Below are 20,597 nucleotides of genomic sequence, written 5' to 3' on the forward strand. Positions count from 1 at the left end.
CGAGTTGCTTCCTAAAGGTGTGTGTGTGTGTGTGCACGGTGTTTGTGTGTGTGTGTTTGTGTGTGTGTGTGTGTGTGTTTGTGTGTGTGTGTGTGCCGTGTGTGCCACGGTGTGTGTGTGTGTGTGTGTGCGTGTGTGTGTGTGTGTGTCAGTGTGTCACGTGTGGCAGCCGTGTCCAAGTGTGTGTGTCAGTCAGTGTGGCAGTGTGGGCCGGGTGTGTGTGTGAGTGTGTGTGTGTGTGTGTGTCACAGTGTGTCATTGTGTGTGTGTGTCAGTGTCAGTGTGTGTGTGTGTAGTGTACGTGTGTGTCAGTGTGACAGTGTCACCTGAGTGGTGTCACTGTGCCGGGCCGGGTATGTCAGTGTGTGTGTCACAGGTGTCAGTGCAGGTGTCAGTGTGTGTGCCCGACGGTGTCAGTGTGTGTGTCCGTGTCCGTGTGTGTGTGTCAGTATGTGGGGGCGTCTGTCTGTGTCTGTGCTTCTGTCTCTGTCTGTCCGTCTGAGAGAGAGAGGTCTGAGCGAGTTCCCGTTCCTATCCAGGGGAAGCAACTCTGATTGCACAATCGGGGCAAAATGGCGGGGAAGCAGACGACTGGACTGGCAGATTCGGCTTCGTATGACCACACAGGCTGTATCCGGGTGTTTGATGCGAACATTTCCTGCCACCTAGTTGCCAGACTTGTGAACAGCAAGATCCATGTTTTCGTGGGCAATTCAAGAGAGGTTACCACCATCTCTCTCCCTCTCCCGCTCTCTCCTTTTTCCATTCCATTTCCAGCACTCTCTCTCTCTCTCTCTCTCTCTCTCTCTCTCTCTCTCTCTCTCTCTCTCTCTCTCTCTCTCTCAGTGTTCAGTAACTGACTTACAAATGGAAATAACTATGAAAATCAGAAACTCTGATGAAATGTGTACTGTTAGTGTTAGTGAATTGAATACAAACTGGGTAATGTTGAACTTTAGAGTGAACGTTCTGCAAAATTAGAGGCTTAAAAGTTCAATTGCAGTAAAAAACCGTTCCTGAATTTACAACGCTAAAGTTCAACAGTACCACAAAGAGTTACTTTTTTGATAACTAGCTGTAATCATGAGCTACTTTAGTATAGATGCAGCGCTTTGCGATTGTTTTGTACTGTAGATCACGTGTTCAGAGCTGACAAAAGTAATGGGACAAACCTAGGAGCTCATGTCACATTGTCAGAAATGTGCGACCAACTGTGAGTGAAGTACGAGATCACATTTACCATTGTAATTTCCTTTCCACATTTTCAGGTGATTGTGTGCTGTCCAGGGAAACCTACTGCCTTTGAGCTGCAGAGAGGTCAGGATGGGACGTGGCAGATTTGGGTGTCCACTTGCATGGGATCAGTTTACAGAAAGACTCTCGCACTGAAAAAGACAGGCGGCACAGAGTAAGGCTTTTAATTTTATTTTGGGTTGTTCACTGTTTCACCTCATCTCTCCCAGAGTTTAAATACCCTGGCACTCTGTCCCTGGATCCCTCTCTTGTCTCTGTCTGTCTGTCTGTCTCTCTGTCTCTCTCTCTCTCTCTCTCTCTCTCTCTCTCTCTCTCTCTCTCTCTCTCTCTCTCTACGCTACCGCTCCCACGCATTGATTTGTATAAATCTAGTTTATCCTACTGAGTACTGGGGATCGCTTGTGTGGAATTTACCGTAAAGTACCTTGTAAGCGCCCACCCCCCCTGTGCACCAATTCCGACCCAAAGTAGGGGGTGGGCGCTTACTAGGTACTACACCCTATGCACGAGCAGTTTTCAGTAAGAAATGTGATATTTGATCATTTCGTAATCATATCTTCTTTCTTTTTTCATCTTCCATTGTTTTTCTTGTTCGTATTGTCATTAGAAGAGCTTGGGGAGACAAATGTCGTCGCATCCTTTTCTTGTCTGCAGAGGTGCCGCTGTTGGCCGCACTGTGTCTCTATTTCCCTTGAACAAGGGGTACGTCTTCTGGATATGGGCAGCAGTCTATTTTACTTGGCCAAAGACTTTTTTCGGCAGAAAGAGAAAGAGAGAGAGAGAGAGAGAGAGACATCAGAGAGAGAGAGATCAGAGAGAGATCACACAGAGAGAGAGAGAGAGAAATCAGAGAGAGAGATCAGAGAGAGAGAGAGAGAGATCAGAGAGAGAGAGCTTCTTCTTTTCCTTTCCGGCCTGGTGACGTAACAGGGTATCGCGATTCTCGTATCCTTTTTCTATCTACCCCAAACTCACTTGCTGTTTACATTTCCATTGGCGTTATTATCCAAATAGTCAAGAGCTGACAGCTTAAATGCAACGGTGTACGATCAGTTTGATCCGCGGCATCTTGTAATCATTGACTTGCAGGCGTTTGATAGGGTTTGCAAGAAAGGGAAATCATTCACAAAACTAGCAGATCAAGTGCGGAATTTTTATTTCCCCTGATTTCAATGGTGTAAAGTGGGGGGTGGGCGCTTACAAGGTACTATACCCTATGCACGGTTTTGGACTAAAAGTGGGGGGTGGGCGCTTACTCGATACTGGGCGCTTACAAGGTACTTTACGGTACTTCCAATGTACTGTAAAACATGTCAAACCCTTTCGTTTTTAAAAAAAATGTTCGAAAATATCTTTGTCAAAAATAATTCTCTCCCTACACTTTAAAATCCTAACTGTTACTGCATCACATCTTAATCATCATTTTATTAATCCATGAACTACGTTATTATAGCTAGTTACACCCCCGGTATAAGGGTGTGTATAGGATTCGGTCGATGTGTTTGTTTGTTTGTTTGTGTGTTTGTGTTCGCATCTAGATCTCAAGAATGAACGGACCGATCGTCACCAAACTTGGTGAACAGGTTCTATACATTCCTGAGACGGTCCTTACAAAAATTGGGACCAGTCAAACACACGGTTAGGGAGTTATTGGTGGATTAAGATTCTACAAGGACTTATAGCTCTAGGGACATATTAATGGTCAAAGGGAAATAACCTTCTCAGTTGGTGGCAGTGAGAATGGTAATGACGGGGGTGTTTTTCCTACCTCGGAGGAATTTCTTGTGTTTTTTTCAGTTTTAAGCTGTTAGTTTTAACCTGATTAAAAATTAATTAGTTATTCGTTTGGCTGTTTAAAACATGTTATATAAATATATGAAATGTAATGTATAATGTCATGTATGTCTAAAAGGGACAGGTTGGAAGATTAGGCATCGCCTAAAACTTTTATCCCTTTGTATTAAAGTTTTGAATCTGAATCTGAATCTCTGTCTGTCTGTCTCTCTCTCTCTCTCTCTCTCTCTCTCTCTCTCTCTCTCTCTCTCTCTCTCTCTCTCTCTCTCTCTCTCTCTCTCTCTTTCTAATTCAGTATTTGCTTTTGAAAGAGTTCGGTCTCTTTTTTGTAGATAAAGTATATATATGGGATTGGAAGAGAAAACAAGAATTAACTGATGCTTACACACACAAAAAGTTACACTTACAACGTTACTGTATCAAGCACGGAAAATTGAATTTAAATTATAGAAGGTATGGTACCATCTTAACCTCAAGTCTGTAGCATCGTTGCTTAATTTCAACAAATGTAAAGGATAATATATTTATCTGAAGCACAGTTATTTCACTCTCCTTTTAAATTTAATGTCTTTTTGTTGATGAGTGAGCATGTACGTGTCACTGTGTATACATGCGTGTGTGTGTGTCAGTGTATTCCCCAGTCTCGTAAAACAATAGGTCTCTCGAACTTGGAGTGAAAATATGAAAAGGTCCAAATGCAGGGATGTTGCCACAAATTCATACCTTTAGGACAAATGTGACCCTCCACCACGAAATGAGTCGCATGTCACCTCGCGCGGTTCTGCGCTAGGCTTGATATAAGTCCGGAGAGTGTATGGTAACAGCGTGAGGGTCACCTTAGTCACAGGCTTATAACTCAAACAGTTTTCGCTCTTTTCTAAAAACGGTTTTCACCACTGGATAGAGCATAAAAAACTCTTTAGGAAAGTGTAAAAATATGAAAATCATGCAAAGGTGACATGCGACTTATTCCGTGGTGGAGGGTCACAAATGTCCTGAGCTCTTCGGCATCAATAGGACATTTGACTGCTTTCAAACATTTTAATAGGACATTAGGCCAAAAAAAAAAGGTCTGTTTACGGTAACATAGGCCCAAAAAATAGGGTCGGTAGGTCGGGATTTTTATTTATTTTTATTTTTTTTTCTTCCAAAAAACCATATTTTTACGTGGGTTTTTTTTCTTTTTTTTCCCAAATGCCAAAAAAAAGTCTAGGGTCGCGCGAAAAAAATAGGGTCGGTCGGGTTACCGTAAACCATAGACCAAATAGCCTGGACCGTCAACTCGTCACGTGACCCTTCGAGGTTACGACGCTCGATTTTCACAGGGGCGCTTAGCGTCCGGTTTGAAAGACAGTGAAAAGAAAGCACGCTCCAGTTATTTGTGACAATGGGAGGTGACAATGAACTGGATTTTCCAAAACTCCAAACTAAACTTAACAAAACTCATCGAAAAACATGTTCCATATGCACTTTAGCTGAGTTTATTTTAGCATTTTCAGAACTTACCTCGGCAACTTCGTCCATGTTTACAATCGACACCGGATATGACATCCCCCTGATTTCTGAAAGGCCAAGAAGAGCGGGGTAGTAGTTGCGCTGAGAAAGATAGCACGCTTTTCTGTACCTCTCTTCGTTCCTAAATGGGGGTGGCCGCTACCTCGTAATAGAGAGAAAGAGCGGAGAGAGAGCTAGTTGGCGGTCCAGGCTATTTGGTCTATGCGTAAACAGACTATTTTTTATTTTTGGCCTTATCATTTTGTGCAAAACAGACAATCATGTGCACAGTATTGCACCAACATTGTGTGTGTATATTGTTTTATTACTTTTGTTTCAAATGGAACACACAAAAAAGAAACAAACAAACTAAAAAGCAAAAAAACCAAAAACTTCAGCACTCTTACTTTGATTGGCACACAAACTGCATGATTTCCTGACAGCTTTTTTACATTTAGTCAAGTTTTGACTAAATTTTTTAACATAGAGGGGGAATCGAGACGAGGGTCGTGGTGTATGTGTGTGTCTGTGTGTGTGTGTGTGTGTGTGTGTGTGTAGAGCGATTCAGAGTAAACTACTGGACCGATCTTTATGAGATTTTACATGAGAGTTCCTGGGTATGAAATCCCCGGACGTTTTTTTCATTTTTTTGATAAATGACTTTGATGACGTCATATCCGACTTTTTGTAAAAGTTGAGGCGACACTGTCACACCCTCATTTTTCAATCAAATTGATTGACATTTTTGTAAAGCAATCCTCGACGATGGCCGGACTTTGGTATTGCATTTCAGCTTGGAGGCTTACAAATTAATTGATGACTTAAAACGCACCTCTTCAAGAAATACAACCCCTGATTTTGTTTTCTCAGTCCATCAGTAGGCTACATGTAGTGTATTTGTTGTTTTGGTGATAATGTGATAATGTATATAAACATCTAGGGCTGTTTTCAGTATTGTTGATAACATGTTCTGTTGGATTAAGGGTATTCAGCTGGTATTTCCTTGTTTTCACTACCTATTTTATTCATGTTTTTATTACTTAGTTAGTGGAAGAATCTTTTGTAATGTATGTTTGATGGTGTATGCTTTTAATTAAGCGTTGCTGACTATGAATGTAGATGTAAATGCTTGTATAACTGTGTTTTAATTTTAAATGTGTCAAGCGCAAAGAGCATAATTGTAAAGTTATGATGTTGCGCTATATAAATGCTCATTTATTATTAATATTATTATTAAAATTCTGAAAATTGTAATTAAATTTTTTTTATATAAAACGATCCAAAATTACGTTCATCTTATTCTTCATCATTTTCTGATTCCAAAAACATATAAATATGTTATATTTGGATTAAAAACAAGCTTTGAAAATTAAAAATATACAAATTATGATTAAAATAAAATTTCCGAAATCAATTTAAAAACAATTTAAAAATTTCATCTTATTCCTTGTCGGTTCCTGATTCCAAAAACATATACATATGTATGATATGTTTGGATTAAAAACACGCTCAGAAAGTTCAGACGAAGAGAGGTACAGAAAACCGTGCTATGCAGCACAGCGAAACCACTACCGCGCTAAACAGGCTCTTCAGTTTCACTGCGTTTTGCAAGAGCGCCGGACTACGGTCATTGTGAAAAAATGCAGTGCGTTCAGTTTCATTCTGTGAGTTCCACAGCTTGACTAAATGTAGTAATTTCGCCTTACGCGACTTGTCTTAAAGGCACAGTAAGCCTCCCGTAAACCACCACAGAGCTCCCCGAGCGTCTACATACAGTACAAGCATACTTCCATTTGAACGCTCACCGAACAGGAACATCCTGGCTGCTTTCTGTCAAGCGTGAGAAATTTTCAAAGAATTTATTTTCGTGGACTTGCTCCTCTGCAACAATGGCGCCTCGTTTTGGTGCTGGACGGAATTCAATACCGGAAATCACGCCCGGACAGTAAGCCTCCCGTAAACCATCACAGATACTGTCAGGCTTTTACACACAGTACAAACACTCTTCCATTTGAACGCTCACCAAACGGGAACATCCTAGGTGCCCTACGTAAAGAGCGAGCAATTTTTAAAGAATTAATTTTGCAGATTGTCTCCAACACTTTTTGGACCCATCCTGAACTCAGGTCAAAAATGAGTTACTTCCCTTCGGGTCTCATTCTATCGATGTAAACTGGCCATAGCCGTGGATAGATGATTATCAGAATGTATTTGGACTGTGGTGCGTTTTTGCGCGAGACCTAACTTTTAAAATCTAAATAATAAATTGACAGCTTGTTACACAAACATTTTTTAATCATAAAAGAATTCTTTTTTCATCAAGACGAGATCAGTACAATTCGAAGTTGTGAAAGTTTGAAAAAAGAAAAGCCCGGAAGCAGGGTCACGCAAGGATCGTAGCAGACGACGGTTTATGCATATCGCCGTTCCTCTCAACAGTCAATAGCCATCGCTAGAGTTCTTGTGAACCACAGCCGTTTGTTTCGTGCATAAAAACGTGCTATTGTAGATAAGCTCACATCGAGTCTCATTCAAATGACTAACTGACGACTACATTGTGAAAAAGGGAAACAGGATCACACGGGTTCATGATGGCTCAGGGGTAAGATAAACCCAGACCTGTTTACCAGTACGATTTGGGCGTATTTTGTACGCCAAATTATTATCGGTACGACAATACGCGACACACGCACAAAATACGACTAAGAAAAAGTCTAGAATACGTTTTCCGGTGTTGGTGTGCTGATTACGGGATGGTACAACTGATACCGGTTTCGGTCTAAGGGAGATAACCCTGACAGCGAGTCTTCAGCTGTGGAAACCTCATTCAGTTGTTGGCACGTGCGATCGTCTGGACAATCGTGGCAAAATGAAGCAGAAAATGTTGCCAGTTTCGGGTGACTGTACCAAGTCTAAACAGCAAAAGCAGCACATTTTCTTGGAGAAATATAAGAAAGAGCCAGGAATTGTGGAGTCTACTGTGGGAAACAGTCATGCACACTGCAAGTACTGTTGGCCTAAATCAGATTTCAACTTCCATTGCCTAGAATGCCGGGAAATATGACATCGAACGACTTACACTGCAGTTCCAAAACTCACCTGGACAAGGTTGCTACAAAGAAATCCGCTGAAAGCTGCCAAGGAATTATAAAGTTCATTCCCGCAAAGCTAATCCTGCCAGAAGAAAAGGCTGTAGTCCGTGCTGAAGCAATGTTTTCTGAGATGATTGTAAAAATGAACTTGCCACTGTCAACAGCAGATGTTATTTCACGAAGTTCATCTTTTCATTATTAATCTGTTTGGAAGACACTGGTTATAATGCTACAAACTGACAGGTAAATAAAATTGTTTTATCCCTGTTGTATTGGAAGGAGTTAAATTCTGAAGGTGTTCACAAGACATGCTATTCTTACACAAACACGTTTGCACCCACGCGTACATTTTCCCTAGCCCATATGGCTTTGCTTGCAAAGTACACCAACCTTTTGAAAAATACACAACTGTTTGGGAAAGTACTCTTGCTTCGGGTTTAAAGTAAACAGGTCTGTAAACCACGCAAAAATAAATTCTTTGAAAATTGTCCGCTCTTTACAGAGGGCACCTAGGATGTTCTCAAGCGGTGAGTGTTTAAATGAAAGGGTGTTTGTACTGTGTGTAAAAGCCTGACCGTATCTGTGATGGTTTACGGGAGGCTTACTGTGCCTTTAACATATTCGACAAAACAGTGTGCCTATATAGATGGTCTCTTTGCTGTCAAATTCTAACCAACTAGTACTGAACAAGGTCAGCCATGAATAGTTAACCTTATTAAAAGATCGTCTGTGTGAATTTCCTGTTGTACCGACGTCACCATCTTCAAGTCACGAAACTTTACTTTCCGTGATTATGGAGGTTTCAGCGGCGACACTGTCATTGGCACTGTCATTTTCCAGAATGATGCTATTGCTAGCCGAATTTTCCCATGCTCTTGGCCCTAATGTAGCACAGGATGTAGTTGAAACGCCAAACGTGTTCAGCTTTTGTTGTTCTTTGCCAGGCTCTAGTTTTTTTTGGTGGCATAATTTCGTGCCGTGCGCTTAATCTCTAACTGAAAGCAAATTAAAGCAGACGGGAGCCTTGGTCAGTTGGAGTTGTCTCCCGTACTCCTAACTTCAGTGTGCTGTAGATGGGTGTACGCAAACGGCTCATACAGCAAACGGTTCGGAAAACGCAAGATCTGCACTGCACAACTTCAGTCCACCTGTACGCGAGAGCGCTCGGTCGCTCTTTGAAGATTTCTATTATGAAAGGAAAATTATCAAATAACGCGCTGTCCCAAGGAATGGAGTTCTTATCGGTCAATGACCGCGCTCAGTTCAAAACGATAACATCGAACGCAGAAGAAGAAGAAGTTCAAAACGATAGGACATCTGACCGCCATCAATCAATCAATCAATCAATGAGTCTTATATCGCGCATATTCCGTGGGTACAGTTCTAGGCGCTCTGCAGTGATGCCGTGTGAGATGAAATTTTATACGGCCAGTAGATTGCAGCCATTTCGGCGCATATTTACCTTTCACGGCCTATTATTCCAAGTCACACGGGTATAGGTAGACAATTATTAACTGTGCCTAAGCAATTTTGCCAGGAAAGACCCTTTTGTCAATCGTGGGATCTTTAACGTGCACACCCAATGTAGTGTACGCGGGGGGAGGTTCGGACACCGAAGAGAGTCTGCACACAAAGTTGACTCTGTGAAATAAATTTCCGCCGAACCTGGGATCGAACTCACGCTGACAGCGGCCAACTGAATACAAATCCAGCGCGCTACCAACTGAGCTATATCCCCGCCATGCGGTTATGTGAATCGGACATTTGAGCCTTTTAATCGGTCTATGTCCGATGTCCGACGCCTAACGACATCCCTGCAAATATTCTGGCTACAAAAAAATTGTTCTGCCAGGAGACCTACATGTCCAAACTATGGGATGGGTTTTTGACCAGGGGTCAGAACAATGCGTTGGATCAAAAAAATATGCATTTTCAATCAATCAATCAATATGAGGCTTATATCGCGCGTATTCCGTGGGTACAGTTCTAAGCGCAGGGATTTTTTATTTTATTTTGTTAATTATTTTTTGTTATGCAATTTATATCGCGCACATATTTAAGGCGCAGGGATTTATTTATGCCGTGTGAGATAGAATTTTTTTACACAATACAGTAGTCCCTTCCATTTCCGGCCCTTTCGTGGGCGTGAACCTGCCCGGAGCGGCCAGCTTTCCCATGACTGATGAGTTTTCCTTCTATAATTGACTCTTAATGGCCGTTAACCTGTCTGACGCGGTCAACGGTCACTGATTTTTGCCATAAGGTGCCCCTCTTACTCGACAGGAGCGGCCACTTAACGGCCACTTTTTCACTTAATGGCCACTTTCGCGGGCGAGCGCCTGTGGTGTGTGTGTGTGTTGTGTGCACAGACGGCACAGCACGAGCAGACGACATGAATACTTACGCATGCGCAAACTGTAAATACAGACATGCGCATACATGTACATTTACGGCAGTCACTTCCGGATCGATCACAGCTGATGTGAGTTTGAAACACTTGTTTATCTGACACTCAAATACATATATATATAATAATCCAAACAACACACATAGAAACATACGAAATAATAGCTTAGCCAGGACGATCGAGTTAAACACGCAAATAATTAAGATGTATAAACGAAAGCAAAACTAACAGAGACAATGAATCGGCGGCTCGTGGATGATCGCTTTCTTTTCTTCATGAAAACTTGATCGTGTTTTGGGGGGTTTTTTGGAGGAGGAGGGGGCCTGTAATGAACGGCCACCTGATATTTGCGGTCACCTTTGCAATGACTAATGGGTGACCGGATATGGCAGGTACTACTGCACATCACGCATTCACATCGGCCAGCAGATCGCAGCCATTTCGGCACATATCCTACTTTTCACGGCCTATTATTCCAAGTCACACGGGTATTTTGGTGGACATTTTTATCTATGCCTATACAATTTTGCCAGGAAAGACCCTTTTGTCAATCGTGGGATCTTTAACGTGCACACCCCAATGTAGTGTACACGAAGGGACCTCGGTTTTTCGTCTCATTTGAAAGACTAGCACTTGAACCCACCACCTAGGTTAGGAAAGGGGGGAGAAAATTGCTTACGCCCTGACCCAGGGTCGAACTCGCAACCTCTCGCTTCCGAGCGCAAGTGCGTTACCACTCGGCCACCCAGTGTCATTGAAAGAGATGGATTCCGTCAATAACTCTGTCGGGTTTGTATGGGTTGGGAAAGAGTGAGTTCCCCTGTTGCTTTTGCTTGGACAAAAATTGACATGTGCTTCCTGTACAGGTGTTTCAGAGTAAGACCAGGCATGGGAATTGTCTGCCGAAAGGCAAATTTCCGCCAAAATATTTTTTTTGTTCCGCCGAAAAAGCAAAAGTGTCCGCCGAAAAAATAAATGGGGGAGGCAAAAATGGTTCTAAAAACTGAATTTAATGGCAAACTTGGAGCTCAGATGACACCAAATTGCACCATTTGGGTTCTTAGGAGAGAAACAATTTCCCGGGGGGGGGTGGGCATGCCCCCGGACCCCCCTAGTAAGGCAAGGCGATTCGCGCTGTCGACTTAGCTATTACTTACAGATTTTCAGCCTTTTTTACTTCTTTCAATTCCCATGCCTGGAGACACACCCTCTCCCTAGTGACTGGCCTGTGATGTCACGTGGGAAAGTTTCTCCTCATGACATTATTTCCCACGTGACATTATACAACCCATACAAACCCGACAGGCTTATTTCACCAAATCATCTATTGGGAAGCATACTTGATAAGACTAAAACAAGATCAAAATGATTGATTAATACATGATTTTTTCCAGGTCGATGGACATTGATGAGCCTGATGGTTGCAACCATTCTATCTTTGGTGACCTACTGAGCGACCCAGAACCAACTTTCCAGGATTCTGACATCCCAAAGAACAAGGGGCCAGACGAGCACAATGTGTGTGACATGTGTGAAAAGGACAAAATTGTATCTTGCAGTGGAAAGGTTATTGGTATCTGCTGCACAGAAGAGTTCCTGGCTTTGGCTTGCTTGGAAGCAAAAGAAGCAGTTGTACTTATTTACCCCATGAACAGACTTTCCTCTGAAAATCCGGACAATTTTGCACATAAATTACCACTACCCACCCATAGAATTTCTGCTGGTTTGAAGTCTGAAGAACAGTCACCAAAGTTACAAGTTGTAGTGTCCAGTGATGGAAACTGTTCTTCTTCATCACAAATGTTCGTACCACCGCATCTCTTCTCATCAGTATTTGGTTGGGAGTCGTCAGTTCGAAATCTCTCTGCACTGCTATACAGTCTCCCTGATGGCTCAGTGTATTGTCATCCTGTAGACTTGACGACATCAAACCCTGTGTCGTCCTGGCGACTGCTGTGCACTGTGGATTCGCCAGTGAAGGACATCCTCTCCATCAAAGTGAACAGAACACTCACTGAACGAGAATCCATCGCAGCTGATCTGCAGAAGAGTATGGGACTGACTATGGCGCCATCGTCTCACTCAACATTGGATGCTGTGTTAGTTGTGGGTGCCTCAGGAAAGTGTTGTTTGATGGCAGTAATGCCGACACAGGGGTCTGTCACAACAGACTTCTTTGGTGTAACTACTGTGTTCACCTTACCCAGCAGAGTGCAGTGTTGCTGCAGCAGAGATCAGACAGTGTTCGTTTCTTCTGGACACACCATTTCCAAGTGCTCGCTGACATTGTGCAGAGATGAGGGTAGTGAATGTAAGCAGTTTGGAGTTGATGTGAACAGTGAACAGCTGTTCAGCGCCTCTGTTTCCTCAATGTGGCTGTCAGGTGAGGAGGTTTAAAGCATTGAAATGTAAAATAAAATAAAAATTCACCTATGTTTCAATATAGAGAGAGAGAGCAACACTCGTTGATTTTAAGTGATGTATTAATGGTACTACAAGTATCTCAAGATTTACTAAGACTCATTATGCTTCTGTGGTCTGTTCCCGGAAGTGGTCAATAATATTGCAATACTTGATCAATTGAAAAAACATTCAGCAGATTTATTACTAAGCTGTTGATCATTTTATATGGTAGAATTCACAACTTCTTATGCATTGTCAAATACAGTTATCAGCTATACGCGCAGGTGTTAGCAATGACAGTTTCAGATTATTAAGGAATATTATTTAGCATTTAACAATATTCAGTTTCTTGATTATTTTTATTTCCAGGACCAGAAAATACTTTGGTCTGCGAAACAGTCAACAGAGACCTAGTGGAGTTTGACACATCAGTACAAGCCACGGAAGACAACAAAGGGAGCACAGGACTTCATCAGCCATCGCTCAAAGAACTGTTACTGGGAGTGGACGTCAACCAGGCCAAGGTCACCGACCTGAAAACCAGACAACAAGAAATGAACGCATTTCTGCAACAACTAAACCTAGCATCTCATATGCTTAATTTTCACCATCCACATGCAAATACCAGCGGAGAAGCAGCACCAATCAGCAGCAAGGTCAGCATCCAATCAGAAGTGGGCTACCATGCAGTAGAGTATCATGTGGCAGTGAAAGTGACCAATCAGAGCGGCGTGGCTTTGACTGAAGATTGGAGCTTGGTCGCAACACTCTGTGAAGTGAATGGTGTGCGATCATCAGAATCACAGTGTCCACAGCATAACGAACCACCGTCATCGCACGCCATGAAATTGTCAAACGGATTAGAAGCAGGACATACTGTTTATTTCAAAATTCCTGTTCAATACTCACCCAGCTCCCCAGGACTACAGGTCAATGTTTCACTTGTGTTGCTCTCAGCCCAGTCTCTGCACGCCCAATCCGGAAAATCTGAAGCTTTGCAGAGTGGATTAGTCGTTCCTCTCAGAGAAACAATGGTGGATTTGTTTCATTTTCTACATCTCAGGCAGCCCGGATTTGTCCTTCCTCAAGTTGCAGATCCAGTGTGTGTCATTAGACAGACTGTGGCAGAGCTGAAGGGTTCTGGTCGCAGAACAACTGATGCAGAGAAGAAGCTGTCTGGTCAAAGCTACAGTATTTCTGAAAGTTTAGAAGGTAATGGTGCTGGGTCAACAGATGTCATTAATTGTGATATATTTTTTACGAATTTGATTGCCTAGATCTGTACAGATGGGCTTTTTTTTCTTAGTTTGTATTTAATTCTGTTCATAATTCAATTATTATTTACTTGTTCATTTGTTTACTTATTTCTTTGTTTGTTTTAGTTTGTAAAGGAAGGAGGGTACGTTCTGCAGGGGTGGAGAAGATGAGGTTGCATTTATTTTTTAAAGGCTTGTAACAACTAGCATTGTAAAAACACATAAAGCAGCAGGATTTAATGAGATCAGGACTTTCAGTTTATGATATTAAAATCTTTGACAGTTTTAGATATATATATACATTGAAAAAATATTTTCTACAGGGATTTTTGTGTATAGTGTCAGCCAAGAGCTCAGGCTTTAAAGGTGGTCGTCTACATTTTTGATTTTTTTCCATAATCTTATGGTTAGATTTCGCTAAAACGTTATGTCAGATGATGAATGAACCATGGGGAAAAAAGTTATAGAAAAAATAAAATATGTAAGAAAAGATTTTGTTTTTGGGTAGCGTGACTCACGCTTCCAATATTTTGTTTTCTGTTTGCTGAGAACATGTGCTTTGCCTAAAAATACTGACCAAGCAAATTCATGTCATTATGCTTATAGCCACGCCCAAACAAGTGCAGCAACAGTTTGACACCGGAGCGCTGTCCACGCTTTTTTTTAAACGCACGAAATGCACGGGATTTGAGAGGAGTTTTCATTTGGCATTTTCCAAATAGGGATATCCTACTATGAGTACTACGCTGGAATACTACAATGAATTTTCAAACGGCTACACTGGCTTCGTCTTTCCTGATCGAAAGGGGGTGTATTGTTGATAATTGTAAATAATAGACTCTGCATTTTAATGGTCAAATGGCGATTTCGGTATAAAAATGTAGACAAGGACCTTTAATGGGAACAGGACTTCCTGTTCATGATATCAAAATCTGTCACAGTTATATGCATTAAAACAATCATTTCTACTATGATTTGTGTGTATAGTGTCAGCCGAGAGCTCAGCCTTGTCAACACCAGTGGACATTCTACTCTCAGTTCTGGGTGACAGCCAGTCGGACCTGAGCTCGTTGACCCATTCATCCGTCGTTCTACAGGCCCCCTGTGGATCTATCGTGACCGTTTCCGTGGATCCGGGAGCGGTTGATCCTGCTGTGGTTCAGGAAAAGACTTGGACAGTGGTCATGAAGTCGTCAGACATTTTACTGCTTGCTAGAGCTCGTCTGGCCTTAAAGAGGAGAATGCAGGTACAGGAAAATATTCAGTTCTGTCACAGTGGAACCCCCCTTTTACGACCTTCAAAATTTTGATAAATTGAGGTCTTGAAATGGAGCGAGTCTTAAATTTAAAATGGATGTAAATTTATGGAGACCTGTTATGAACAGAACATCTGAGAAAGGGCCCCCCGTGGGTTAGGGGGAAGAATTTACCCGATGCTCCCCAGCATGTCGTAAGAGGCGACTAACGGATTCTGTTTCTCCTTTTACCCTTGTTAAGTGTTTCTTGTATAGAATATAGTCAATGTTTGTAAAGATTTTAGTCAAGCAGTATGTAAGAAATGTTAAGTCCTTTGTACTGGAAACTTGCATTCTCCCAGTAAGGTCATATATTGTACTACGTTGCAAGCCCCTGGAGCAATTTTTTGATTAGTGCTTTTGTGAACAAGAAACAATTAACAAGTGGCTCTATCCCATCTCCCCCCTTTCCCTGTCGCGATATAACCTTGAACGGTTGAAAACGACGTTAACTCTTACCAGTTCGGGGGTTTTATGGCATATTTTACAGTGATGTTGGTGCCTACTTGCCGAGTGGCTATCTGGGGTCATATTCTAAATGAAATATAAAAAGTTACATATCAAATGAAAGGAAAATGAATAAGCTTTTCATATTTGCAAAGAGAATTGTGCTATCTTTAAAGGTAAAAATTTTATGGGGGTGACAACATGATTTTTGTTGAAATTTGTACGCCCATTTTTTGGAACACGTGACAAACACAAAGAAGAAAATTTTTTTGTGTTCAGTTTATTTTAGATATGCTGCTAACTAGTCTGTTTGGGCATTCATTTTACATAACATAGCAAAGTTTTATAGAGTTTTGCTGATAAACAAAAAAGTTATTGTCACCTGAATACCCCCACCCAAATTTCAAAGTTGGACGTTTCATGCCTAAGGCCCCCCCCAAAAAAATATTCTGTTTACGGTATCCTGACTGACCCTATTTTTTCGCGCGACCCTAGACTTTTGTTTGGCATTTGGTAAAAAAAAAAAAAAAAAAAAAAATTTGAAAAATAAAATTGGAAAAAAAAATTAATTTGAAAAAAAAAAAAAAAAAAGGGGGGGCCTTTGTTTTTTGGCAAAATAACTTAAAAATATGTTTTGGGGAAATAAAAAAAAAAAAGGCCCGACCTACCGACCCTTATTTTTTGGCCTATGTTACCGTTAACAGACTTTTTTTTTTTGTGTGCCTAATAATGCATTTCTATAACTAACTTATAACAAAAACCAAGCTTGTTTCAGTCATAAAGTGTGTCTTAAATATGAGTTTATCCACTGTTCGACCCATCCAATGTTAAAAAATAAAAAATAAAAAATATATATAATTAGATAATTGGTCAGTGGAAAACTACAGGGGGGGGGCATCGTAAGCTTGCTTACGATGGGCAAGGGAGCGAACTGGTAAGAGTTAAACACCAAATAAAGGAAAAGAAAGATCTGAGAAAGGGGGTGTCTTAATGTCCAGAGAAAGGAGGACGTCTTAAATTTGGGAGTTACTGTTGCTGATAGGGTCCATGTCGACCAAAAGAGTGGGATTCCCTGTAGGTGGAGTTCCTGGAGGGGGATTCCCTGTATACAGGGAATCCCACAGGGTGGAGTTTTGCAATAAAACTTGCAAACCATACTCAAATTTCGAAGAAATATCAAAAAAGATTGAAAAACATCAAATTCTACCGATGTCGCCAAGCATCACGTGACTTTCAGCGATATCAGCGACACGCTACAGGAACTAAATCCTGTGGTATTCCCTGTATACAGGGAATCCCCCTCCAGGAACTCCACCTACAGGGAATCCCACTCTTTTGGTCGACATAGACCCCATCAGCGTTACTTATTGAAGTGCTTTGAAAGGGCGAAATATCTTCATTAAATGATCTTGTCATGCAGTGTAAATTTGTTGTTGGAGATGATTTATTTAAAGTGTAAAGGCAAATTATTGACTGAAATATATATTAACTTAAAAGACGAAGAGTTCCCGTAGCTATACTTCAGTATTGTCAGCTTGTCACAGTTGTGATGGTTTAGCCTGATTTGTTTTGATGTGTGTTTATATAAGTTTCTGTGGTTGGCTGGCTGGTTTGTTAGGCCAAAAAAAAAAAATTGTCTGTTTAGGGTAACATGACCAAAAAAAGTAGGGTCGGTAGGTAGGTAGTTTTTTTTTTTTTTTTTTTTCTTTTTTTTTGTGTGTGTGTAAATGCTATGTTGGCTGAACATTCACTTCTTATATTTGATGAATACATGTTTCAAAACTAACGTATATTAAATGAAACGCCAAATGTCTCTTTTTAGCATTTTTACCTCTTTTTTTTTCTTTTTTTTTTTTTAAATCAAAAAAAAGTTTTTGGGTCGGCGCCAAATCGATAGGGTCGGTCGGGTTACCCTAAACAGACAATTTTTTTTTTGGCCTTATTTACATTCAGGGATAATGTGTAGGAATAATGTGCTGGGGGTGTTGTGATCTTAGATACCTGATTGACAGTACACTTTCGTTGATTTTTATGATCTAAACAAATAAGAATTGTATGTTATTGGAATGTTTGATTATCAATTTATTGACAGAACAAAAACTTACATTTACATTTGATAAATCTGAGAAAATGATATTAGAATTTCTGTTACATTTCTAAATGTAGCGTTTTCGTTTTGTCAATAATTAGATGTATCAATAGCATACAATTCTTGTTGTTTGATTCTGAATTTTGGAACGTTGGCAGTTTATCTGATTTTGGATTCTTATGATTGTTTCTCTGTGTGCAGAAAATACCCAGACAACAGAGAGATGTCTGTGTCCAAGAGTTTCACAAGATGCTGAGGAAGACAGAGGTGATGTGAATGTGCTTATTGATAGCTGCCTATTTATTTTTGCATTTATATTTAGTTATATGAGAGCATATTCAAAGTAAAAACAAGTGTCTTTTTCCAGATTTCATTCCTTAAGTTTCTGTTTTTGCTTTCTGGTGAGTGGAAATGCTGCAGCTATGTTTGACTTACAATATGTCAGATGTCATCAAACAGGTCATTGTTCAAGATGACCCCCCCCCCCCCCCCCAAAAAAAAAAAATGCCACCCACTAAACTGCTAATAACTCCTAAATTTGTTAAGCGAATTACTTCATATTTAGTTTACACTGGCTTGATCTATGGGATAATAAGTTCACAAAGTTTCAAGTTTGTATGTTTCATGGTCTGACTGTTATGCGCTTTCAAACATTTATTCAAAATTGGAGTATTGACTCAAAAATGTGAGGTTTGGTTTAAACACAATTTTATTCAAAATACATGACATGAAACAATTGACAAAAATGCAGCTAGGACACGAACTCAAGCAGATGCTTATTTGACGTGAGCTTTGGCACTGAGTATAGCCACACTAACACGATTTTGTCCTCCAGATTTTAAACTGTTGGTTTTTCTTATAGACCTATCATATTAAAACCATCCTCAGACAATGTATGAGTTGAAACAGCAATTACAGGGAGTCTGGAGGGTTCAAGTCGGATGAGTGTGGCTACTGCTCAGTGTCAAACCTACTTTTAAGGCAAATTCCGAATTTGAAAAATATTTTTTTAAGAAGTGTACAAATAAAACCGCTTGACCTACATACTGAACACTTTGTTATATTATCATCCCACATCTTAAACCAAACCACACCAAATATGAAGTAATTCGCTGAACACATGTGGGGATTATTAGCATTTTCGAAGGTGGCATATTTTGGGCTCTCTCTCTCTCTCTCTCTCTCTCTCTCTCTCTCTCTTTCTCTCTCTCTCTCTCTCTCTCTCTTTCTCTCTCTCTTCTTGTTTATGCCCTCGTTAAATAAAGTAATGTCATTGTCACTGTCTCTCTCCCTCAGTCTCTATCTCTCTGTCTTACTCGCTGTGTTAACGGGCTGTTGTGGATTTTAATCATAATTTTCTCGTCTATATTCACAGGCTTTACAGCAGGATTTACAGAACATACAGCATGAAGCCAGAGGGAAGAGTGGAGCAGGCTCGGCCTTGCATTTGACTCGGCTGTGCTCATTATATGAGACGATGCGAACAGAAACTTTCTTGTAGGAAACGAGTGACTTATCATGATGTGTCTGAGAAATCAGTAGAACGAATGCTGTGTGTGTGTGTGTGTGTGTGTGTGCCTGCGTGCTTGATGAAACATTTATAAAACAATCCTGTAATTAATTGCATTTGCATTGTGTGCGTGTGTGTGTGTTTGAATAATGCTACAATAAAACTAAGTCATACAATGTATGCATTTTGTCCCAGGGTATCGTGTTTACGTGTGCCTTGTTTCAATAAAAACCCTGTAATATGAATTTTCTTCATATGTGTGTATGAGAGATCGAAAGTTGATATTATTCTGTGTTGCATTGAACATTTTCTCTGTGTGTGCTATTGGGCAAGCAATGCAAAAGTGGCTGCAAGTCAACAAATTGATTTGTGGTTTACTACTTTAACAGTAAACAAGAAGAGCAAACGCTCGATCGAGTCACTTTCGCAGTTCTGAATATTATATGAGGCATCAGATGGACAGGAAGAAATTGCTATTCACAACACAATGAGTCACGTTCACATAAAATTTGAGCCAGGTCACTTTTATAGTTTCCGAGAAAAGCCCAACGTTAAGTTGTGTGTTGCCGAACAGAAAAGGCTAGTTATCTCCCTTGTTTTTCTGATAACGTTCGTAAAAGGCTACAGATGTAAATACTTTGATGTAAAGAATAATCCTACAAAGTTTCAATCACATCCGATGAACTTTGTCAAAGATATAAAATGTCTAATTTTTCCTTTGACGCTGACCTGTGACCTTGAAAAAGGTCAAAGGTCAACGAAACCATCGTTAAAGTGTAGAGGTCATTGGAGGTCACGACTAAACAAAATATGAGCCCGATCGCTTTGATAGTTTCCGAGAAAAGTCCAACGTTAAGGTGGTGTCTACGGACGGCCGGCCAGCCGGACGGCCGTCCGGACGGCCGGCCGGACAGACTAACACTGACCGATTACATAGAGTCACTTTTTCTCAAGTGACTCAAAAAATAAACAAGTCACGTAAGGCGACATTTAGTCAAGCTGTTGGTGTTAAAATCACAGAATGAAACTGAACGCACTGCTTTTTTTTTTTTTAACCGAGACGAGCTCTTTGAATACAGCTTCGTGAATCATCGCGACAGTTTTCTCGTGCAACACGAAGTGAAATTGATGAGGCAGAGTAGCGCAATAGCGTACTGTGGTAAGCTTCTTTTTCTTCTGCGTTCGTGGGCTGAAACTCCCACGTACACTCGTGTTTTTTGCACAAGTGGAATTTTACGTGTATGACCGTTTCTGTGGTAAGCAGGAAAGCAAGCTTTTCTGTATTCTTTTTAACTTTCTGAGCTTTGTTTTGAATAAAACATATTATATCTGTATGTTTTTGGAATCAGGAAATGATAAAGAATAAGATGGAACCATTTTTTGGATCGATTTCTTACATTTTAATCGTAGTACTAATTAACCTATTTTCGTTAATTGTGATCACATTTTAAGAGTAAACATAACATATGTATATATTTTTAGATTCAGAATTTGATGAAAAATACGATGCAATCAATTTTGAATCTGTTTGCGACAATTTCATTTTAATGACAACT

General features: G+C 40.6%; 1 protein-coding gene and 1 long non-coding RNA gene across 2 annotated transcripts in view; one reads left to right on the forward strand and one right to left on the reverse strand.

The window, feature by feature from the left end:
- The window catches only part of LOC138961794 (uncharacterized), a 457,147-nt gene extending 452,375 nt beyond the window's left edge, over window positions 1-4,772 (reverse strand). The window contains exon 1 of the long non-coding RNA XR_011454308.1: window positions 4,303-4,772. This is a non-coding gene — a long non-coding RNA (uncharacterized lncRNA). The remainder of the gene's footprint in view (window positions 1-4,302) is intronic.
- LOC138961787 (uncharacterized) lies at window positions 303-19,286 on the forward strand. Its single transcript, XM_070333461.1, has 7 exons — window positions 303-722; window positions 1,269-1,408; window positions 11,436-12,424; window positions 12,814-13,656; window positions 14,688-14,947; window positions 17,733-17,798; window positions 18,907-19,286. Exons 1-7 carry the CDS (start codon window positions 573-575, stop codon window positions 19,030-19,032), a joined length of 2,574 nt encoding a protein of 857 aa, XP_070189562.1. The 5' UTR covers window positions 303-572; the 3' UTR covers window positions 19,033-19,286.
- Window positions 19,287-20,597: the final 1,311 nt, after the last annotated feature.

The sequence above is a fragment of the Littorina saxatilis genome, linkage group LG3, assembly GCF_037325665.1.
Source record: "Littorina saxatilis isolate snail1 linkage group LG3, US_GU_Lsax_2.0, whole genome shotgun sequence".
NCBI classification, from domain to species: Eukaryota; Metazoa; Mollusca; class Gastropoda; order Littorinimorpha; family Littorinidae; genus Littorina; species Littorina saxatilis.